This window comes from Astyanax mexicanus, chromosome 13 (assembly GCF_023375975.1).
Source record: "Astyanax mexicanus isolate ESR-SI-001 chromosome 13, AstMex3_surface, whole genome shotgun sequence".
Lineage (NCBI taxonomy): Eukaryota > Metazoa > Chordata > Actinopteri > Characiformes > Acestrorhamphidae > Astyanax > Astyanax mexicanus.
Window position 1 is genome coordinate 48,313,775 of NC_064420.1, and position 25,206 is coordinate 48,338,980.

At 37.8% G+C, this 25,206-nt stretch overlaps 1 protein-coding gene across 1 annotated transcript; it reads right to left on the reverse strand.

Annotated features, from left to right (window-relative positions):
- Positions 1-8,766: 8,766 nt before the first annotated feature.
- spata2 (spermatogenesis associated 2) lies at positions 8,767-23,497 on the reverse strand. Its single transcript, XM_007239427.4, has 3 exons — positions 23,393-23,497; positions 19,422-20,188; positions 8,767-17,106 (listed from the first exon to the last, which is right to left on the reverse strand). The coding sequence occupies exons 2-3, from the start codon at positions 19,767-19,769 to the stop codon at positions 15,796-15,798; spliced, it is 1,659 nt and encodes a 552-aa protein (XP_007239489.3). The 5' UTR covers positions 19,770-20,188; positions 23,393-23,497; the 3' UTR covers positions 8,767-15,795.
- Positions 23,498-25,206: the final 1,709 nt, after the last annotated feature.

Genomic DNA, 25,206 nt, shown 5'->3' on the forward strand with positions numbered 1-25,206 from the left:
CTCACTCTCTCTTTCTCTCTGAATTTCTTTCTCTTGCTCTCTCTTAAAAAGAACTCAATCCAGTAATCCAGTAATTAGGAATAAATATTTGTGGTTAAAGTAATGCCAGGACTGATTTTTGTCCCAGTCCAGCCCTGGAGCCCTTAAATTAGTGTAAAACATGTTAGGACTCATTTGGTACATAAAGAAATACAAAACAAATTTAATATTTCTATTTTCTATTTTTTTTTGTTACTTTTAGCCCATGCAGTACATAGTTATAATATGCTATACAGTATATACTGTTTAATTCTGACTGTCTGTCTGTCTAAATGATGCTCACACGTGAATATCTGATCTAAAACCCTGATTTAAGTCTGATCTGTATATTTATATCAGTGTACCGTGAGCGCCCTCTGCTGTTCACTGCTGCTCATCACCCTGTTCTAAACAAAATAAATCCAGGACAGACTCTTATTTATCTCCGTTCAGTTAAACTCCTCACAGACTTCAGCTCAAATTTAGATTTACAGAACGTTTCCTTTCTAACTCTGCTGTAAGGAGCTTACAGACACCAGCCGCATAATTCCCCATAATGCTGTGCGACAATTATACTTAATCTAAACTCAAATACTAAACCTTTCAGCAGGATTAAGACGAGCTGTAAAGACCCGAGATTCTCGGCTTTATATTACATACATATATATTAAAAGATAATGAGTTCAATTCCTGACTCTAAGTTCTAAGTTGCAGCTGCTGTAAAACAGCCAAACTTTCTATGAACCCAGTATTCATAATGCATCAAATTAAATGGCATGCATAATACCTTATAATTATCTAAATTACTTCGACAGTAGTTACAGCAACATATATAAAACATGTCATATACATAGTACATATTATAATATAGTATAATATAATAGGTATAGTATAATAGGAAAACATACAGGCAAATTAACATTTTTTGCTAATTTTTGATATTTTTGTCCTAAAATTAAGTCAAAATGTGTAAAAAAAAAACTTAAAAATAACCATTACGTTAAATTCCTTGGCCCAGAATTGTATGGAAAAGTGTGCTCATTTGTCTGTATAGGTTGTTAACTTAAGGAGCTATGCCAATTAATTCATATTTTTTCAGGTTCGAAATTGGGATAGGTGTAGTAAAAGGTTAAAAATAAGCCCCACAGGACATTTTTTGTCCTGTTACTTGTCGTAATCTTAAAGTAGACACTTCAAGGAATAAGAAAAATTCTAAGATGTTTCTATTTAATGCACAGGATTTTAGTGTAATGTGAAAACATACAGGCAAATTAAAGTTTTCTGATTTTTTTTAATATTTTTGTCCCAGAATTAAGTCAAAATATACAAAAAACGTAAAAATAACCATTCCGTTAAATTCCTTGGCCCAGAATTGTATGGAAAAGTGTGCTCATTTGTCTGTATAGGTTGTTAACTCAAGGAGATATGCCATTTTCTTCATAATTTTTTTTCCAGTTTGGAATTAGCATAGATGCATTAAAGGGTTAAAAATAAATGTCATGGGACATTATTTCATCCTGTTACCTGTCAGAACCTTAAAATAGACACTTCAAAGATTAAGAAAAAACAGGTGGCGAAAAAAACATCCACTATGTGCTCGTGGACACCCGTTTCCATCTAGACTGTTATGTAAATGTATAAACAGTGAGTTAATAATGCCTTTTAATATCTGTTCATAAGACTATTGTACATACTATGTAATTATAAGTTCACATAAGTTCACAAGGCTGTTCACCTAAACTAGGAGAGCACTGATCAGAGATATAGCCAAGAGGCCCATGGTGACTCTGGATGAAATGCAGAGATGGCCTTTATAGAAGAGTGTTAAGAAGAAAGCCATCGTTAAAAGAAACATATAAATTGCTGTTTGCAGTTGCAGCAAACATGTGGAAGATGGTTCTGTGGTCAGATCAGACCAGAGACTGTAAAAAAAAGATGGACGCCGTGTCGCCGTTCACATTCATTCAATGAAAATTAAGCCAAAATCTTCCGCCATGTTGCCGATCCTGATACCGATCCTGATTCTGCGCAGTAGAGACCAGAGGAGGGAGAAAGACTGTGGAGAGACAGCATACTCATTTAAATAACCCCGCCCCTGAGGGCTGCCTAGAGGTCACAGGCTGCAGAGCGGGGCGGAGCTGACGGTCTGTTATTGGTCCCGCCCATAACCAGCCCTTTTACAATAACCACACCTTTTAGAATAGAGCTGAATAACGTTTTAAAAATGAATTCTGTGGGGATTTAAAAATGTAACAATATAAGCAGAGGTTACACTAGCTGCTGCATTTAAATAAAGGAGGTAGAATTACAGTATATTGGAGAAAAACGTGATCGAAAGTTGTTCTATTTTGCCATTGAAACCTATGGGGATGGGTGGGGTTACACATCTTTCTGCAACCAAACAGCAGGGGGCGCCCGACCTGTGGTGGCTTCACTTTTGAGAGACGATGCTCTGTCCAGCTATACACAGTCTATGGATCAGACCAAAGTTGAACATTCTGGCCTAAATGCAAAGTGTTATATGGGGAGGAAAATTTACACTGCTCATCACCCTGAACACATAATCGAACCCCACTGTGAAACATGGTGGTGGCAGCATCATGCTGTAGAGATGCTTTTATTCTTCAGCAGGGACAGATTCGGGAAGCTGGTGGGAGATAAATACAGGGAAATCCTGAAGGAAAAGCTGTTGAAGGCAACAAAAGACTTGAGACCTTCCAGCAAGACGATGACCCTAAACATACAGCCAGAGCTACACTGAGGCGATTTAAAACAAAACATATTCATGTGTTAGAATGATCCAGTCAAAGTTCAGACATAAACCAAATCGAGAACTTGTGGCAAGATCTAAAAACTGCTGTTCACAAACGCTCTCCATCCAATCTGACTGAGATGGAGCTGTTTTGCAAAGAAGAATGGGGCAAAACATTTCAGTCACTAGATGCGCTGGTAAACTGGTGGAGATAAACCGTAAAAGACTTGCAGATGTAATTGCAGCAAAAGGTAGTTTCACAAAATATGACTCATTGAATTATGCATAATTTTCTTTCCACTTCACAACTGTATACCACTTTGTGCTGGTTTTTCACATTAAATTCCAATTAAATATCTTTGTTTGTGGTTGTAAGGTGACAAAAGAATGCTCTAGCATCTCTTAAAGTCTTTTAACTGGGTAAAAAAATCCTCAAGTGCATTGTACACACATGTCTAGCAGTCACTGATCTCTCATCAAGAGGTGCACTACCTGAAATTAATGCTTGAAAGACTTTTTGCCTCTTTATAGGGAAACAGTGGAGACACTTTACGCCCTTATAAGGAGATAGAGAGCCCGAAAACGGGCGGAAAAACGAGAACGGGCAGAAACTAAAGTCACGCCGAGCGCGATAGAGAGACAGGGGAGGAATGTAAACATAAGCTTACCATAGAAGCATTTTTTTTAAATTTCCGTAATTGTTTTTTTTTTTCGTTATTTTTTTCGTTTTTAATCTTGGTTTGTTTAGGCTGTTTGTTGCACATTTATTTTTTTGTTTCTTTCTTTTCTTTTATTGTTTTGAGTTATTGCTTATTTATATTTTACTCTTTTATGCGTTTAGTTTTTATTTATTCATCTGTCGTTGAATTTTATTAGTTCTATTACCTATGATTTTATGATTCCTACTCTTAAATCATTATTTTTTCACCTTATTTGTTTTATATCTTAATATTTTTTAAATTATTTTTTATATATTTATCTTATATATCTTTTTAAAATGCTGTTTTTGTTTTTATTACTTATTTTATTCTGTTTAGATTTTTTTTTTTTTGTCAATCATTTCCCTATGTAATTGCGCGACTACATTGTAAATGAGGGCCACCCTTAATGTACTCTGAGTTTAAATTGTTGAGGTTGATTGATAGATTGATTATAGTTAAAATAACCTCACGGGCCAGATGCATTACACCCTCTTGTGTTTAATCAGACCACACGTTTACACTCATCACACAATACAGCACAACATATTACAACATTACACCAACGTTATGTAAGATATCAGTCACTAGCACAGTTTTCTGCTTGATATTAGAGAGAGATGTATTTTACAGTACCTGCCAGGCCTGCTGTTATCACAGCGTGGGAGGGAGAGTCATGCTTTGTATTCGCACCAGTTTGGAAGGAATCCAAAATCTACATAAACCAAAAGCACCAGCTTTAGCCTTCACCACAAAGCCTGTTCCTGCTCTGCAGATCATTATGGGCTGCCTGTAAATTACTGTATATTGACTCTTTGGTTATCGTGTGTGAGAGTATTAGCATAACCATTTCCAGCTTTCTTTCCAGATCCCATTCAAGATCTAGTTTATATTTTATTTCATCAGGCCTCTCTAACCAAGCTTATCTAATCCAGCTACAGGTGTTGGACAATGGAATTGAAACACCTGTCATCATTTTAGTGTGGGATTTTAGGTTTCATGGCTAAATTGGAGCAGCCTGGTGTTCAATCTTCATTAATTGCACATTATTGCACCAGTAAGAGCAGAGTGTGAAGCTTCAATTAGCAGGGTAAGAGCACAGTTCTGCTCTAAATATTGCAATGCACACAACATTATGGGTGACATACCAGAGTTCAAAAGAGGACAAATTGTTGGTGCACGTCTTGCTGGAGCATCTGTGACCAAGACAGCAAGTCTTTGTGATGCATCAAGAGCCACGGTATCCAGGGTAATGTCAGCGAGATACCACCAAGAAGGACCAACCACATCCAACAGGATTAACTGTGGACGCTGTAAGAGGAAGCTGTCTGAAAGGGACGTTCGGGTGCTAACCCGGATTGTATCCAAAAAACATAAAACCACGGCTGATCAAATCACGCAGAATTCAATGTGCACCTCAACTCTCCTGTTTCCACCAGAACTGTCCGTCACCACAATCAATTATTGTGCTCTAAAACCAGGTGTTTCAGTTTCATTGTCCAACCCCTGTATGTTCAAACTGCAGTAACATTTGATTAATGCACTTGCAAGTGAATCAACACAGTTATCACAATAATTTCTGCATGGGTTACTGTGGTAATCAGATTGCCAGCCCATAAAAACAAAAAAACAAATTTGGCACATCTATATTGTTTCTGAATTAATTTTTAATAGTCTGGACAGAAAGAAACCACATAAAATTTGATTTTTGCAAATCAAATCCAAACCATAGTTGGAGGTGGTTTGAAATGTGATCACAATCAGATTTCTACAGATGTGTCTCAGTAGTTTCAATGTGACTTCCATCTAACTGAAGCAAACAAAAAGACAAATCACCTCAACAGATTTAATTTTAGAGAGAAATATAAGCAGTCTGAACACAGCTCAACCTTTGGCGCTCTTCTTGGACCCCCATGCTTTCATCACTGGGTTGCTGTAGCTTTGGTAAGGGTTGCTGTAGTGGGTTGTTGTGGTATTTAATTTGGCATAACCTTTGAACTCTTGCTCATGATAACAGCTTTCCCAGTCTTCTCAAGTCTCCCGGAAGTTGCTGGAGTGTACTGAATATCAATAAAGGCTCCTTGATGCCCGCAAGCCAGATAAATTAACTTCAACTCAGACTACTCTAAAGTATATCGTCGCTGTCCTATGAAAAACACTTATCTCCATTTTTGTCGATTTTCAGTTTAGTACATAATTTGAACAGACAAACTGTCTTTTACACTGTGTCAAAATTTCTTGATGAACGGACCAATAGAAACTCTTCAAAATTACCTGAAATAAACTGTTTTTACATTGACTTCCATTGAAAGTTTACAAGGTTTTTTCCCTCTCCTGTAAAGTTGCTGTTTTGGAGATAAGTGTTTTTCATTGGACAGCGACGATATCCATGTTGGGTAAAATAACACAATGAAGATCTTGCATACCTGCACACCTTTTGGCTACAATAAGTCCAAGTCGCTGAAAAAAAGTATTTGCAAACATGAGATTGAGTTTCTTGTCTCTTAATAAAGTGTTTGAGAGCATCAGTTAAAGTAAAGTAGTGAAGAGGTAGAGTTACAGGTATACAGTGAATAGTGAATATTTGAGTAATGTTCGAATCCAGATTAGGAGAAGCAACAACTACTCAACTAAGTAAAGAAAAAATGAAGGTCAGTCAATCCGAAAAGAAGAAGTTTGAAAGTATCCTCATAAGCAGTCACTGCAAAAAAACATCAAAAACGTTATAATAGAACTGGCACTCATCAGGAGCGATCCAGGAACAGAAGGCCAAGAGTTACCTCCATTGCAAAGAATAAGATAATAATAATAATGATAATAATGTAATCACATACACAGTAACTACATAGCACACAATGTGGTGTGAATCTGATCTGTAAGAAAACTGATTACATGGTTGACTGACTCAAGCTAGTTTGGTCTTCTTCTTGGGCAATTACGTTTGGCAGCAGGCCAGATATTTTCCAAGCCATTATGTGGCCACAAAAAAACAGTTTTATAAAATGAAGTGTAATGGGATGGAGTGCTGCTACAGACTAGTAGCTCTCCAGCCCAGAGGGTTGTTGAACCCAATTGCAGAACAGTTGATCTCAAAGCAGGTAAACCCAAGAAGAAAAGAATAAATAAATAAACACACCACTCCTCACGCAGGATCAAATCTGTGTCTTCAGGGTCGCTGTCCAATACACTATTACTGCCCCGGCTAGTGAATTGGGACACGGACAAAAAAAAAAAACCCTCCTTATAAGGAGATAGGGAGCCCAAGAACGGGTGAAAAAACGAGAACGGGAAGAAACTAAAGTCACGCTGAGCCCGACAGAGAGAGAGACAAGGGAGGAATGAAAACAAAAGCTCACCAGAGAAGCATTTTATAATATGTTTTTTTATAGTTCAAACAACCTCAGGGGACAGATGTTTCATGCTTGTGGGCCCCATCTGCCGACCCCTGCTTTACACTAACACCAGTATTCCCAACAATGGAGTCTTGCCATTTTACTTCCTCTGACTTTGTTTCAGAGCGTCCTGTGCAGTTTCCTGACGTTATTCAGGCCGAGGCAATAACAGGAACAGTTCCAGGTCTTAAACCAAGCTGAGGAGATATCAGTCTGATCTCTGACTGGTTATAGACCTTTCCCAATTATTTATCGGCTTCTTTCACTGGAAAGCTTAGTACAATATTCTATGGCTACCGATGTGAACTCTGTACAGCTTTAGTACCAGTATACCATCACTATTGCACTAAGAGTAATGACGACTTGAGGACTGACCCATCACCAGGACTGTTTTTACTACACTGCACAAGTTAAAGATGTATTGAACACAGAAACAGGACTAATACAGGTGTAGACGTACCTGAGTGTTGTAGTATAATCAGCGCAGGTCATTCTGTTCTGTTTTAGTGATTGTAGAGCAGTGGAGAATCTTTAACATGCTAAACCTGAGTGAGTTACAAGGCAGGTCCATGAAATAAAAAATAAAAAAAAATAAATATATATAAACAAAGCTCTGAGAACTTCCTCAGTAATCCGTTCATCAAGTTTCCATGCAACTAATAAATCAATAATTGAAAAAAAAGTTAAAGAGTTTAATAATTTGATTACTGCAAAAATGTAGATTGTGTCGATCAGTAATTCAGTCTACATGTACTGAATAATCCGATAACTGCAGAAAATCTAATCTAATCTGATCTATGGGTTTACAGACAAGTTAATTATAGTAGAACTGTAAAAAATAAAGATTGTCAGTAATCTGATCTGAGTTTACAGACAGTTAATAATTGGATAGTTGTGAAAACAATCTGATCTATAAATATACAGAAAATGAATAATTGGATAAATGTAAAGAATAAACTGTAAAACTGTAAAAAAAAAAGAATAAAATGATTTTTTCAGTAATCTGATGAGTTTACAGACAGTTAATAATTGTACAACTGTAAAAAAAAATATCTGATTTTGTCAGTAATCCGATCTATAAATTCTCAGACAGTTAATAATTGTTTAACTGTATAAAAAACTGATTTTGTCAGTAATCTGATCTATGAGTTTACAGAAAATTAATAATTGTATAACTGTAAAAAATCTGATTTTGTCAGTAATCTGATCTGAGTTTAAAGACTGTTAATAATTAGATAACTGTAAATAATCAAATTAGTAATCTGATCTATGAGTTTGCAGACAGCTAATTATTGGAACACTGAACAAAATCTGATGATTTTCTCAGTAATCTGATCTGAGTTTACAAACAGATCATTATTGGATAACTGTAAAGAATAAACTGTAAAAAAGAAAAAAATGATTGTCAGTAATCTGATCTTTGAGTTTACAGACAGTTATTAATAATTAACTGTAAAAAAAATATCTGATGTCAGTAATCTAATCTGCGAGTTTACAGAAAATGAATAATTGTATAACTGTAAAAAATCTGATTTTATCAGTAATCTGATCTATAAATTCTCAGACAGTTAATAATTGGATAATTAAAAAATATCTGATTTTGTCAGTAATCTGATCTATAAATTCTCAGACAGTTAATAATTGGATAATTTAAAAAAATCTGATTTTGTCAGTAATCTGATCTATGAGTTTACAGAAAATTAATAATTGGATAAATGTAAAAATCTGATTTTGTAAGAACAAATCCAGCCTTAGGTAGGGTCAGATTGGATTTTTGGGCCCCATCTAAGCTCTTCTATGATTTTCACCCTCACACCAAATTGGTGTAAAAATGTGATAAAATCAAAAATAAATAAGTAAAAATTAAACAAAAAAAAATTCCAACCAAGAAATAAAAAGCATTGAATACCAGTAAAATCCTTCATCATTTTAATATCACGATAAATCATTGCACCAATATATCGTCATAGCCCTAACATTTACTCACTGCATCGACACAGACGGTACAGTCTAGGTCGTCCTTATTGGCCTAGAACCCGCGTTCACACGGTTCAGATTGTGTCTTGTGGTTGTGTCCGTTTCCCTGACGTGATATTTGGCCCTTGCTTGGTTTGTCCCCCCGCAGGAAGCAGGAAGAGGCTCGTCTCAGGATACAAACCCACGGATTCAGCGTGTAAACATGCTTTAGTTCAGAGACGTCCTGAATGTAGACAGCTGTGCGTATGGCATCTTGGTCACACTCTTGATAAAAGAATAAATAAATCCCTTATAAATTTTAGATTCCTACTACTCCACACTATTATATTACAACCTTATGTGTGTTATTAGTGTTGCTCTGGGGACGAGAAAGAAGAGTGGAATGGAGGGAAACATTAAATACAGTCCAAATACAGGCCAAAAGTTTCTCTTTTTCAATGCGTTTTCTTTATTTTTATGACTATTTACATTGTAGATTCTCACTGAAGCATCAAAACTATGAATGAACACATGTGGAGTTTTATGTACTTAACAAAAAAATGATCTGTCCTCCACAGTCACCGGACCTGAACCCAATCCAGATGGTTTGGGGTGAGCTGGAGCACAGAGTGAAGAAGGCAAAGGAGCAACAAGTGCTAAAAACACCTCTGGGAACTCCTTCCTTCCTTCAAGACTGTTGGAAAACTTTTCATTTCAGGTGGCCACCTCTTGAAGTTGAAGCTCATTGAGAGAATGTCAATGCCAAGAGTGTGCAAAGCAGTAATCAGAGCAAAGGGTGGCTCTTACTTTGAAGAAACTAGAATATAAAACATGTTTTTTTAGTTATTTCACCATTTTTGTTAAGTACATAAAACTCCACATGTGTTCATTCATAGTTTTGATGCTTCAGTGAGAATCTACAATGTAAATAGTCATGAAAATAAAAGAAAACACACTGAAAAAGTGAAGGTGTCTCCAAACTTGTGGCCTGTACTGTGATTTTAGAGGGTCAGAGTTATGTTTATCAGTTTTCTGACCACTTGAGGCTGAATTTAAAAGTAAATCAAATTCAAAAATTGGGTGTAAAACTGAAATTTTATTCTTTTCCACTTAGTATAGTGCAAAAGAAATGGGTTTATCCAAACTTATCTTGAACTGTTTTTTAGCTTTCAATTTATGCCTTTCCCAAAACATTTTTTAAATATATATATTTTTTATGTTTTGTTCTTGTAAATAGATTTTTGCAGTGTGAAAAAAAAAAGATTACTTTGTACTTTCCAAACACTAACCATAAAAAAAAAAGAAAAAGAAAAAAAGAAAATAACTTTTTCTGATTTTTCAATTAGGGCTGGGCAATATTGTAAATAAAGAAAATTAAAAAATTAAATCTCAACATTCTTAAAATAGTATATATATATATATATATATATATATATATATATATATACCTTCAACGTTTAATGCAGCTTTTAATTTTAAACATGTTGCAAATATAATCCTCCTATATATTTAAGTTAAGGAAAAAGGGAAACTTCTATATTTAAAGATATGAAATCTCGATTATCCCATTTAAAAAATATACACATTAAAACAGTAATACATTTAATCACATTAATCACTAATTTAAATAACTTCACAGCCCTACAATTAGAAATGCGAGATGATATCGAAATTTTATCAGTATCTACTGGTGTTTTCAGCCAATACTTTTCGATATATTTAATGTATGCTGGAAAAGAACCAAGCTGCACTACTATAAATTGGCCAACATTGGTCATTCTACTTTAAAATCACTGATTTAAGATAGTTTTAATTTATTGTTATTAGTTTAAAAGTTCTAAAGTTATACCGGGGTGTTTAGTCTCTCTGTAAATTACAGTATATGTATACCAGCGTCAACATCAACAGATAATATATAATATATGTAATATCAGATACCAACATTGTTTCAACATCAGAACATCCCTAGTTTTAAAATGGAGAAATTCCTGAAATTCTGTTTGGGAAAGGTTTGGAGGAAAAAATGGAACTATAGAAGATTAATGACTAAAATATTAAAAACAGTAATTCAGTTTTATACCCAATTTTCAACTTTTCTAATTTCGCCACAATGATCAAAACATGATAAATGAAAATGAAATGAAATTATAAAGGTTACACTGACTTTAGAAGGTCAGAGTTCAGCACAGTAAACACTCTAAATCAGTGGATTTTGGGCTCATTTCACAAAGCAGGTTTTCTCAGGACACTGGATGAGATAAAAATGAGAACTATCCAATAGCTATTTACCAAACTACTCAAACTCCGCCCCTTTAATATAGAAACCTTTGATATCATGAGCGACGAGACAAACTTCATACTGTTTTATTTGTTTAAGGGACTGAAGACTTTCACTGCTGCATGTTCAGCATTTAATAATTGATTAATCGATTTCACTTAATATTTCTCATATTTTCTCCATACTGAGGTTAAAGAGACACATTTCCATCTAATATCCCAACTATTTTCTTTAAAATTGTCCACCCTGCAGTAATTAAAGCTGGAAAATATCATTTTTATATAATCTTAATTCTTAGCATTAAAACTCTAAAGTACGTTTTTTTAAAAGGTATGAGAAGCTGTGAATATTGAAAATATAATAAAAAAAGAGAGTTTTTACTTAATAAAAAATAAAAACTCAATTGACCTGGGTCTGCTGTTGTCTCTGGGAACATCAATACTAAAACTAGGAAATTATTGATATTAATACTTCCCCAATACTTCCGTCCATATTGTACAGTATGTACAATTCCACTCAAAAGTTTGGACACATTTTTATGATTTTTTTTTTTTTTTTTACAATGTAAATTTAATATTAAAGAGACTCCATTTTTGTCGATTTTTAGTTTACTACATAATTTAAACAGAGAAACTGTCCCTTACACTGTGCCAAAATTTCTTGATGAACGGACCAATAGAAACTCTTCAAAATGACCTGAAATAAACTCTTTTTACATTGACTTCCATTGAAAGTTTAGAAGGTTTTTTCTCTCTCCTGTAAAGTTGCTGTTTTGGAGATTTGGAGGGTTTTTCATTGGACAGCGAAGATGTACAGTTTTATACTTTAGATTCTTCTAAATAAGCATCATATTTATCTTTGAGTTCAGATCTGCAGACTCTTGGTGAGATTTTAATCTCAGTGTCTTCATGAGGGAGAGTCACCTGGAATAGTTTTCTAGGCGTCTTGAAGGAAGGAGTTCCTGGAGGTGCTGAACAATAGTTGCTAATCACCTCAAATCACCTTAATCTCAGTTCATCAGGTTTAGATCAGGGGATTAATGTGGAGGATAAAAAACACTTTTTTTTTTATACTGTTTACTACATAATTCCATATGTGTCCCTTAGTTGTTTTAATGTCTTTAATATTAATCTACAATGTAGAAAATAAAATTAATCAACAAATAAAGAAAAGCATTGAATGAGAAGGTGTCCAAACTTTTGACTGGTACTGTAAAACCTTCTATACCGTTTTATAGCTTCGCAGTTTTAATAAATATACTAAAATAATCTTAATACTTGCACCATCCTAGCTCAAAATACGATGTTCCCAAAGTTATGAGTCTTATTTTTTTACTTTTATGGTCAATAATCACAGAAATTAGCACAACTAATGCTATGCTAAGCTATTTTGACTGAAGCATTCCTTTGGTTTATCAGGCGAACTGGGAAAACCTGCTTTGTGAACTGAACTCTGACCCTCACTAGACAACAGAAACTCAACTTATTTAATCCCATAATACAGTGTAGAACAGAAAATGGCATTTTGAGAAATATGAATGCGTGTAAACCGATTGGTATTCCAAAGAATCTCAGGGAATATTGGGATATATAAATAAGTGGAGTGTGTTTGAGAGCAGGGGATGGAATAATAATGGAGTTAAAACTAGAAAAACAATGTGAACATACTGTATGACTGGCACTGATTGATGAACACGATTATAGAAATAGACTTACTTTCTTTCTTACACCCTGATCACACACTGATTTGAGTTACAGCGTAGAGTAACGAAACACAAATTAACGAAGTAATTTGCACAAATTAAAAGCTTTTTAAACACAGAGTTATAACTAATGAGGCTTCTCCAATGCATGGTACACATCTCTACCAACTCACTTTTTGGTACTCGGTTTTTGGTTCGTTCTGAATTGTAGCTGGTAAGCCTGCAAATATAGGTCACCAAGATCTTCTTGAGAGTCATAACGCACACAGAACTGCAGCAACTAATCAATTAAATTGGGTAAAATCGACTATTACTACTTGGGTCTGTGGTATGTTGTGAGCGCCGCCGCTCACCCCATCAAAAAATAAATAAAATAAAGCCTTAGCATTCACTTTTCCCACCTTAAATGTGGCAGCTCTACCAGCTCTTCCAAATCAAGCTGTATTTTTAGTCTAATCTAAGTCCAAGTCCATTTTTCCCATTTCCTCACAGTTGTTTTCTGCTTTCACTTTGCCGTAAAATAAATAAAATAAATTCCGATCTGGCTGTTTAGACGATCCAACAAAACAGATATGTATTGGGTTTCAAAACCAGATATTTAAGTAGCTAAATTGGAGCAGCCTGGTGGTCAATCTTCATTAATTGCACATTGCACCAGTAAGAGCAGAGAGTGAAGGTTCAATTAGCAGGGTAAGAGAACAGTTCTGCTCTAAATATTGCAATGCACACTATAACATTATGGGAGACATACCAGAGTTCAAAAGAGGACAAATTGTTGGTGCACGTCTTGCTGGAGCATCTGTGACCAAGACAGCAAGTCTTTGTGATGCATCAAGAGCCACGGTATCCAGGGTAATGTCAGCATACCACCAAGAAGCACCAACCACATCCAACAGGATTAACTGTGGACGCTGTAAGAGGAAGCTGTCTGAAAGGGATGTTCGGGTGCTAACCCGGATTGTATCCAAAAAACATAAAACCACGGCTGATCAAATCACGCAGAATTCAATGTGCACCTCAACTCTCCTGTTTCCACCAGAACTGTCCGTCACCACAATCAATTATTGTGCTCTAAAACCAGGTGTTTCAGTTTCATCGTGTAACCCCTGTACCTGCTGTGTGAATGTAGCGTAAATATTAGTCTCGTCTTTAATATAAACTAATTTTCTGTTATGGAGCACTTGCTTCAGCTTGCAGTGTGTCCAGCTTTTACACTTCACATTTCCCTTCAAGTCCCTATTCGGCTTATCTCGAGCTGCACCACATGCAAGCAAAATAAGCAAATATGGTTGAGTACAATAGTTGCTTATTACGAGCTGCACGACACCTTGCCCCCAGCTTGTAGCAGAAGCTGCTTTAGTACCTGACGGCACTGAGGCACTGGCATCCGGTGGGGACTGAGGCACTCCGGGTCAAGGCTTGCTGGGGAACAGCTTGGATGAGGGTAGGGGTGGGGGGTGATATATGAAAGTTGGCAAAGCTGACTGTGCAATGCTTACATGTCATATTTTAGTCCATAGTCTGCTTGCTAGGAATCAGAAGGGAGTAGATACTAGAAAAACACCCAGTTTTGAGTACCAGGTAGTATATTTTTCCTAATCCGAGTGCCATAAATGGCCTGAACTGCCATGAACGCAAAGTATTGTGTAGTTACTTCTTGTGTTTTATCATTTTTGAGTCACATAACCCCTTCCAACTGTTTCTAGGACACTTCCGGTCAAAGGGTTTGCTAGAGAACAGCTTGGCACTGACCATTGGCTTGTTCAGAAGTGGGGAAACGGAGTGGGAATGGAGCAATGTGAGTAGTTTATGTACCATGCAGTGGAAAAAGCACCATAAATATGTCTGCACAGAGATGTACAATAGCCCAATTTCTAAAACCCGGACTGAACTGCCAAGCAACACAAAGCAGTGCGTATTTTCTGGCGTATTTTTCATGTTTTCACGTGTGCGAAAAAAGATAAACCAACAAGAGAAAGCGATGTACGGAATACTGACAGCAAATTGGCCAACTGCAGGGCGAGCTACGCTGTAACCCAATCAATGCAATCAGGGTGTAAACATCTCAGTCTGATTTATCTCGCTTCAATTGCCTCTTAATGGGATACTCTGCGAAAGTTGCTCTTTCCTCATCTGTGCATTCGATCTAGTGTCTTCACCGTCAACTTGGACTTCTGCTGCAAATTTCACCACTGAAGAAAAACCAACCCTAGTTCCCCAAAAACCCACCCCACCCTTTGAACAGTCTCACACAGATCTATAGAATTATGATTCAAAATATATACTATTGAATTCCAGTGTATATTTTTTTTTCCTCTTTGTTTTTCAGTTGTTCAAGCTTGAAAACGTCCTCTGTGCGCAATTGATTTCCAGAGAGAGAAATTAAGAGAGAGAGAGAAAGAGAGAGAGGTCTTTGCACTTTGAATGAACAACTGCATGGACAGAGTCCTGTACGTTGCATATGTTATTTTTTTCTTCTTTATTCTTCTTCTTTGTTCCAGTCACTGCCATCGATCAAGCTTGGACGGATTTGTTCCAGCTTTACGTCTTGTTCTTCTTCTTGTTATTCGTTGTCTTCTCTCCAATCGTAATAAAGTCAAGGCAGGTTAAAAGAGTGGGAAGAACTACAAGATCACATGACTGGACAACAGAGAGAGAGAGAGAGAGAGAGAGAGAGAGAGAGACGGAGAGAAAAAAGGGAGGGAGGGAACTGCAGGAAGAGAAAAAGAAAAAGATAAGAAAAGAAATTTAGTACAGAGTACAGCCTGAATTTCTACAAGGCAGCAAAATGGACCGGAGGAGAGATGACGACTTAGATGACTCTTAGCTCAGCCAGGAAGATTCCAGGTGCATTCCAGAGTCGATATGAACGAACATCTGAGAGATGAGCAATAGAGAGATAGATAGATTAAGAGATAGATTAAGAGAAAATATGCCTGTCTGTCTGTTTGTCCCTCAGTCAGTCCGCACTCGACCTCCGCAGGCAAGCGAATCGATGCCTATCGGTACACCAGGTGAGTTATGGTGCTGGATTTGTAGTTGAGCTGGTGGTTGGGCACGAAGTTGTGGTGCAGGCTCTTGCGCGTGCACATGTCGCTGGCGTACAGGCTCATGCACGAGTCGCATGACACCTTGGAACAATTTATGCAGGTGTGAGAAGCCCCCGGCTTGTTGCAGAAGCCGCAACGCGATCCGCTGGCGCTGAGGCGCTCGCCTCCGGTGGGGCTGGGGGCGCTCAGGGTCAAGGGCTTGCTGGGGAACAGCTTGGCGCTGATCATTGGCTTGTCCAGAAGTGGGGAATGGGAGTGGGAATGGGGCAGAGGGTGCGGATGTGGGTGCGGATGAGGGTGGGGGTGGGTATGGGCGTGGGCGGAGCTAGAGTAAACTGATAGCTTCTCCTTCACAGGCATGTAGCCATCCAGAGGGCGGGAGGTTTTTGGGTAGTCCTGAAAGCCGCAGCACGGGGACGGGTCTATGGCGTGGCAGGACTGACACAGGATCATGTCGCATCTTGGGCAAGAGGACAGAGTCGGGCAGCCCAATCCACAGCCTTGGCACTTCACCCCGTGGCTTTTTATCGCCCAGCCGTCTCGGGCTTCGCGGCTCGGCGGCCTGGAAGGCGTCTGGCGACCTCCTAGGCCGCGTTCTGTGTACAGATCAATTTCGTCCAGAGAGGACAGATGGTACGGGTAAGGCTCGGAAGGAGGAGACTGGATAGGATAGAAGTCGGCCACGGGACTGTGCGAAGGCGGACCCGCTGCGGGATGAAGCGAAGTCCCGGGACGGATGATTTCGTCCTTTAGGTCCTCCTCAGCGTCCACGAACAGCGGCTCCTTTCGCAAACTCAACGACGTCTTTAGAACAGGCTTGCTGGCTTGGTGCCAGTGCCCCGCGCTGTCCGTCACGTCCACGGATTTCGACGGCCGACCGCTCCGCCTCAAATGGGCGCGGTCCAGATCCAAAGGCCGCACGGACAAGCGAGTCATGTCACCGGTCAGGCTGTCCCGCCTCCGGAGAGCGTCGGCGCACCCCGCCGCGTCCTCCCTGGTGCTCCTCCTCACCTCCACGGCCTCCAGCTCTGAAGCCGTGCCCCTGGACAAAGCCACCACCTCCCCCAGCAGACGGCACTCGGCCTGGGCCAGCAGCAGCTCGAAGGCCAGCTGTCGCAGGTGCTGAGATCCCCCTGGGTGCTCGCGGAAGATGTACTGAAGCTCCTGGTCTCGGGAGTAGCCCATGGAGCGGAGCAGGGAGCGCAGGTCTGAGTCGCAGATCGCAGACTGAAGATGGTACACGTAAGGTCCAGTAAAGGTCTGTGGAAGAAAAAGAGATTGACATCTTACGATTCACCCAAATAGGTAGACATTGACAGATACTGAAACATTTTTAGGACAAGGATTTTAAGGACAAAAGCAAAGATATGCCATATTCGTACAGATTAGGGCTGCATGATATACCATTTAAGCATCCTCATCAGGATGTGCGCATGCTCAATAGTCACATCGCAAGACGTGCAATGTCACTTAAGGCAATTAAATCAAACACGTCATGTTGAAACGTTTTAGATACACAGCGCTGTCTCTGTGTCTGTGTGAGTGACAGGCTGCTGCTGCCAGAGAAGCACGAGGGGAAGGGGGAGTGCAAGGAGGGGCTGGAGTAAACATGAGGTAACCGCATGGCCTCCATCAACATGGTTGGGCACGTGCTTGAACACTTTTAATCCTAGCAAAATGCCCTTATTTAACTTATTAAAATCCATTTAAATGCCTGGTTAAAGGGCCGATTACTGTTGTCTTGCTGTTTTTTCGGGTTTTGAGTGCTCAGCGCTGACTCAGCTACTGATTGGTCCGCATGTGAGACAGCGGGTGGGGGGGCCGTGCTGGTGACGTCATGGGTCCTCCATTGTTTAATATCATGAAATATATCACAGAAAAAAAAACAACATACATTTTTCTCAATATCGTGCAGCACTAGTACAGACATATTTTGGAATTTTGCTGACAAGACAAAAATGTACTGAAATGTACTGAATACAAATAAAAGAAAAAATATTAATAAAAAATCTGTGTCCAAGCTTTTTTCTTTAAAATGGTGCAAATACTTTATTTTGGCAATTATATAAACAATAGAATTTGAGACATAAGTCTTCTTAGAATTATAATATTGTTAACTGGGATAATAGATCAACCAACACACACACACACACACACACACGCGCCATATCACCCACCCCTAATTATTATATCAGGGTACTGCTTTTTGCTGTTTTTAGTTTTAATTGTACTTTAATCCTGGATATATGGAGATATTTGGAGTGCATTTTTAGTATCACGACATTCTGGATCATTGACTTCTTTTACAAATCTGATAAAACTCTTGTATTTTTTTAATACCTCAGTTTAGGGGTGAGCCATATCATATTGTATGCAGTAATAAAATTAATTAATTAATTAATTTTCATTTTGTTGCAGTAGTGTATTGCTGAAATAAATTAATAAAATAGCAAAAAATATCATGATAATATTTTAGGGCCATATCGCCCACCCCTACCAACCACTAGCTTGGATTGTGAGATAAATACGCATAGTACTTATTGGCTTTGTTGAGGGAGTTTGAGCACTTTGAGAGATATTACTCCATACTTATGACTCCAGCATTTCATAGAGTAAACAGCAGAATCCAGAGGTGGAAAATGTACTGAAAATTTGTAATTAAGTAAAAGTACCTTTACTTTTCTAAGATTCTACTCAAGTAAAAATAAAAGTACCCATCTAAAAATCTACTCGAGTAAAATTAAAAAAAAAAAAAGTACTCAATTTAAAATTTACTTTGAGTAAAAGTTACACAGTTACTTTCATTTATTTGATGTAAAAAAATGTACATATCATAAATTAAATAATTATTAAATTAAATAATTGGAACCTTTAGGCAGTATTTGTTGAGACCACCCAATAAAACATTTTCAAGAACAAGTGACAGGTTTCTATGATCCATTTTTTTCTTTACTGTTAAGAAGTTTAAAAGTTATGGTCATATAGGCGACTATAAACAGTATTTTTATAGTTTTACAGTTCATTATTATTTAGTTGCCATTGCTAAGCTTTAACTGCTATTTACATGTTTTTTTAACATCCAAGCAGATTGTTTAATGTTCCTAATAAAAACTTAAGGAATAATCATGAAAAACGTGAAATCATACAAAAAAAAAAAAAAAAACCTGTAGGTCGGCGCATGCGCAGTGCCGTAAAGAAGCACATATCGATGGGTAGCATAACTCGACAGAACACCGGTTCCCCTGATCCGTACACACAGACCCCAGGCTACACAGCTGATTCACACTGCTGGTAAAAGTTCAGCTGCGCTGCCATGGAGAACAAAACTCAATTTATTTTTTAATTCAGAAAATTTGTTTTTTTCCCCAGCATTTTATTTTTTACTCAGTAAAGGTGAGTTTTCCAAAGTAGCGAAGTAAAATACTTGTGTCAAAATGAACTTGAGTAAAAGTAAAATGACCTATTTAAAAAAAATTACTTACAAAATTACAAATTACTCATAAAATCTACTCAATTACAGTAATGTGAGTAAATGTAATTGGCTACTTTCCACCTCTGGCAGAATCTCAGCGTACCTTAATGCAGCGGAACTCCTTCTTCCAAGGAAACAGCAGCAGATTGGTGCACACGGTCTCCAGGGTGGCGAAGGCGGTCTCCAGGGTGCGCAGGTTGCCGCCCCTCAGCGCCCGTAGCGAGTTCTCCACGATGTCGTAGAAGCGGATCATGCGGAATCGGTGCCCGGGGTCAGGCTGGTACGCCCCCAGCAGGGCTGTAGCGGTGGAGATAAGAGCCTCCTCACTTGTGGTGCCTTGACCACCACCTCCTCCTCCTCCTCCTCCATCACCTCCGGCTCCGTCCTCAAACCGCTTCTCCAGGGACGCCGCATACCTCCGGAACAGGTCCTCTCGAAGCTTGGCATCCATTTGGTGGGAGTGGGCCGCTTTAGGCTGCGACTGTCTCTTCGTTCATCCCCCAGCCCGGGATCTTCCTCAGGCCATTTCAGAAGCCCTGTGGCCGCGGGCAGCCAGGCACACCAGCGGGGTCCGTATCAGAACGACACCATCATCCTCCAAATATATAACTTGGCAGAAGCGGAGAGGAGATGTCAGAACGAGCTGCCTCCCGGTTTAATTTCAGAGGCCACTTTGCCTAGGGTTCATGTCTGGACTGGTCGCTATCTCTTGGTGCCTCATTAGCGGAGATGCCCTAAAGGCTACAGAACAGACTGATAAGAAGGAAAAAAGGCTCGGTCTTCACTTCAAATAAGGTCAATCTCAGGGTTCGCCAACTGCAGCCGGTTCAAGGTCAATCTTTGAAGGGGGACTGTGAACGAGAGATCACGCTGAAAAAAAGAAAAATAAATAAATTCAGCTGATTATTGAAGAAAACAAGCTTAGCTGCTGCAGCCTATAGCTAACAGTGCATATAGAGTAGGCACCAGCAATTCAGTAGAAAGGGAAATATTAATACTAAAAGAAGTACATACAAATAATATACAAATAATAAACAAAACACTTCCTCACAATAGAAGAGATTAATTACATTTGGTATCAAAACATGGTCAAAATGAAAATAATATTGTTTTGTAATATTTACATCTCAATTGAAGACACATTTAAGTAGAATTTCCTTAAAATAACATTTGGCATGTGTGAATGTCTCTATAATATGCAATTTAAGTTTTTTAGTACATCAACTATCAATTGTGACCCCTTTAACTTGGCCGGGCAGTGTGTGGTGCTTCTTTAAATATAGTTTATATATATATATATATATATATATATCTTTATATACAGCTCTGGAAAAAACATAATAGACGACTTCGTCAGTTTCTGAATCAGTTTCTCTGATTTTGCTATTTATAGGTTTATCTTTCAGTAAAATGAACATTGTTGTTTTATTCTATAAACTACAAACAACATTTCTACCAATTTCCAAAAAAAAACTATTGTCATTTAGAGCATTTATTTACAGAAAAAAAAATAGAAACGGCTGAAATAACAAAAAAGATGCAGAGCTTTCAGACCTCAAAGTTCATATTCATAAAGTTTGAATAGAGTTTTTAATCACAGTTTTTTTCATGCATCTTGGCATCATGTTCTCCTCCACCAGTCTTACACACTGCTTTTGGATAACTTTATGCTGCTTTACTCCTGGTGCAAAAAGTCAAGCAGTTCAGTTTGGTTTGATGGCTTGTGATCATCCATCTTCCTCTTGATTATATTCCAGAGGTTTTTAATTTGGTAAAATCAAAGAAACTCATTCCCAATCATTTTTGAGTGGTCTCTTATTTTTGTCCAGAGCTGTATATATAAAAAGGAGTGCAGCCAAACCTTCAATGAGCTTCAATTAGACGTTTTTTTTTCCTACATTAAATAAATAGTGTTAGGTGATCCATCATCAGCTGATCTAGGTTGCCACCATCAAGATCCTCCAGCAGCATCTACTGTATACCAGGGAGTGATGGCACACACCCACCCTGCTCCTGACCTCATTCAGCATGGAATAAAGGCATGCATTGACCCCTTTCCTCGCCTCATTCACTGTAGATGGCTAAACATGGACATTAAGTACCATGCAGTGATGGGCACAGTGCTCATAGCACCTATTTCAGGCTTGTGACTAGGGATGCACAATAATATCAGATTGAAATTGGTATTGGACCATATTTTTTTTTTTATATATTTCCCGTCCCCATTAATTTATTTCAAATTGTATCCTATTTATGATCTTATTTACAACCTGTCAACACTTCTGAAACTAGGTTTTCCTTTTTTTATTTTAACAGGCTATTTTTAACTTTTTTTATTATTATTTCTATTAAAGCTGAAGCTCCAAAACAACACAGTCAGACTGTGTCATAACAGTAAAGGTACACTGCTATATGCATGGATACTTTACTGTTTTTAAACATATCTGTATAATTGTGAAGGGGCCTGAACAAAATACCTTGTCTTTGGGGACGATTACTTGTTGCACAAAGGTGCAACACAAACACAACAGATTACATATTTATTCACTAAATATATCTCTAAGTACTCTCCACATTTAAACAACATGTGGACATTTAAACGCCTTTTAAATCTCATGTTTAGCTGTTTTTCTGTTGTTTTTAGAGACGGAGGACATGGCAGAAATAATTGTGACTACACACATGCAATCCTGCAGTTTTTTTTTTGTTTTTTTTTTACTGAATCCTAGATTTTGCTAAAAACATAAAAAACCCTACAAAAAAAAAATAGAAAGAAGTCAGCTGGGTGTAAATGCAGCCTGGGTGTTGTGCCGAATTCAGCACCCCCGCCAGAAAAAGCACCCCCTCTCTAAGCGTATCTCTAAGCCTATCACTACTATGGTGCCGAATTCAGCACCCCCGCCAGGAAAAGCACCCCCTCATGGGAGAAGCTGCAGGTGACATGACTATTTTTTTGTATTATTATTTCTTAGGAATCAGCGTAGCTTAGAAAAGCATCTTGGGTATTTTCATTATTTTTAAACCAAGAAGAGGGGGTGCTTTTTCTGGCGGGGGTGCTGAATTCGGCACAACAAACTGATTTAAAGGCTATTTCATGTATATACAGTACTGTGATTCTTATTTCAATTGTGCTGCACACCGTCATCATCAAATTAAACATAATATTTTGTACAACTTTTATCAATACGATACGATAAAATATTAATATAACGTTACTGACCAGCTGTACCTGAGAGCATAAACACTGGCAGTGCATGCAGTGGTTACCACACAGGCAATCCTGCAGGGGATTTTTAAGTGAATCATATATTTAGCTGAAAACATTAAAATATATATATATAAAATAAAGATAACAAAAAAAAAAACCTACAAAATGAAAATAGAAAGGAGTCAGCTGGATGTAAATGCAGTTGGTATCCCTGCACACACACACGCCCTTCCATCCATCCCAGCATCTCTACTCCTCTCCTAACGCAGGAACAGAGATAAACAGCACCTCTGGAACAGCACAGAGATCACCACAACACACTAACACAGCCTGCAGTTAGATAAAATACCAATAAACCCCTCTAAAATAACAAAAACAGGTCCATTAACCAGCTACAATAACAGCTAACCTAACCTAGCTTTCTGGCTGCCTAGCTATAATAATATGCGCATTGCTGTCAACGGTGAAGCCCTATTAGCTAGTCGTAAAAAGGGTTAAATTCTGCATTACCCTCATATATAATATGCTATTTTATCGTATGAATAATTCTATACACTGCCTATACACATAATAAGGCATTTAAACCCGAATAACCTATACAAATCTCCGCTCCAAAATCACTCCGTAAATCTCCCAGATTCAGAGACGCCCAGCTCAGCCCAGGCAGTTAGCATTAGCCACCGTGCTAACGAAGCTAACCGGCTAACTACACAGCTTTTCTCCCAAAACAGCGGCCCCACCAGCACCCCGCCGCCGGCGTTAGCGTTCCCCTGCGCTTCTAACGTTTTCCCAGCCCGTATTAAAGCTCTCTAAGCGCTGGATGATCCTAATTTTGGACATTTTCATCAGACGCCACCAGCGCTTACCTTCAACACACTGGAAATCCCCACCAGCCGCTCTGCGCATGCGCGACGCCATCGGACTGATCACACGTGTGAACGCGGTGAAGGAGCGTCGCCCGAGTGAATCGACTGAATCGAGTGAACCGAGTCGTTTCAATTGATTCCTTTCAGTACGACCATTCTTTAAGTCGAGTAACTAAAAAAACAATACAATAAATATTACATAAACACAATTAGCTAATGTTAAAAAAATGTAACCTTATTAAAAATCCTAGCATGTAATAAGAAGGAGATTTGAAATTAAACGATTTTTTTGGACCACTGGTCGAACCGATTCACTGATTCATGCACTGCGTTACGAAGTCTAAAGCAACTCTGAATGTTAATCACAGACAATTTTATAATATTAATTCGGACTGATTTTGGAAAAAGATCTTTCGGTTATGATGCACCCTCAACTTGGAATAATCTTCAGAAACATTTTAGATTAGATCAGTTTATTTCACTCAAGGAATTTAAATCATCTGTCACAAATTGTTATACTTATGCTTGTTCTTGTTAACGTAATTTGTTTGTATGTGTATATGTGTATTACTTCTCTATGCTATAAGGGTGTAGACTAGTTGATTTGTGTTTTTGCTGCTACTTGTAAAAGAGATTTTTAATCTCAATGTGACTACCCTGGTTCAATAAAGGTAAATCAATAAATTAAAAAAAATATTATTGTTAATTGCCATTTACACTTTTGTAACACCGATTAAAAACATGTAAAAAAATAGCATCTTTTATTAAATTTGAAGGGGAAATAAAACAAATAGTTATTTTTTAAAAAGTCGCATTTGACACATTTAAGTCATTTCTATAATACACTACTAACATCATGCAGACTCACTAAACTCAATAATAAGACTAAACAACTCTGCAATATATATATAGCTTATAGCTTTTATAAATTTGAAGTAAACTTTATATAACAGTAAAATTCTCATCACTTACCGATTGGGGACGAGCTCTGAATGGTGGAGATTAGTTCAGTGAAGGAGCATAGTCTTGGAAAGCTATTAAAATGTAATAAATAACATGTTATTTTGCACATAGGTTCATGTTTGTTAATCTGTGCTATTCTATTGGCAATATGTCTTCTCTAAAGGAAATAGACAAGCTGTGTAGCAATGGGTGCAATGTTTTTATTAGAATGTGTTTCTAGCATTTAATCTAAAATTAGTTGTATTAACAGCAAGTTTGTCCCACCAGCCCGTATGGATAAGTTGGAACATTGTTGTAAGAAGAGAATTTGATTGCATTCAGCCATAATACCATATGTGATATCAAATAGTTAATTATGATTATAGAGCCAAATCACATGCTGGGGATTTAACCACATAATGAGCTGCTTAGGTTGATTGGTTATGAAGATTGTAGGGTAGTCAAGTAAGCCATAACATTAAGACCACCTGTCAAATATTATGAATAAATATTATAAATATATTTCCCTCTTCTGACCCTACCTGATGTCCTTCCTTGGAGCACTACTTTTGGTAGGTGCTGATCACTGCATACCGGGAACACTCCACAACATCTGCTTAATTTTCTGGAGATGTTCTGACCCAGCCATTTTCTAGAACACCACAGTATGTCAAACGGCAAGTTTCTCTGTGGTGAAACTTGTTCACCTAGCTTGGTTGCATTCATGTGGTTAGTGTGAGAAAAAACATGAACACTGCTGAGATTTTTATGTACAATAATGTTAAATGTAAAAGTCCCTTCATTGAAGATTAATACTAAAGTTATACAAACTATGAAGAAAACATAGGGATTATTTATGAATTAGTTATGTA

Excerpts from the sequence above, each read along its gene's own strand:
- spata2 (XM_007239427.4), bottom strand. The coding sequence starts at position 19,769 with ATGGATGCCAAGCTTCGAGAGGACCTGTTCCGGAGGTATGCGGCGTCC. Across the intron at positions 17,107-19,421 it reads AGGAGTTCCGCTGCATTAAG|ACCTTTACTGGACCTTACGT; the intron begins GTACGCTGAGAT and ends TTTCTTCCACAG.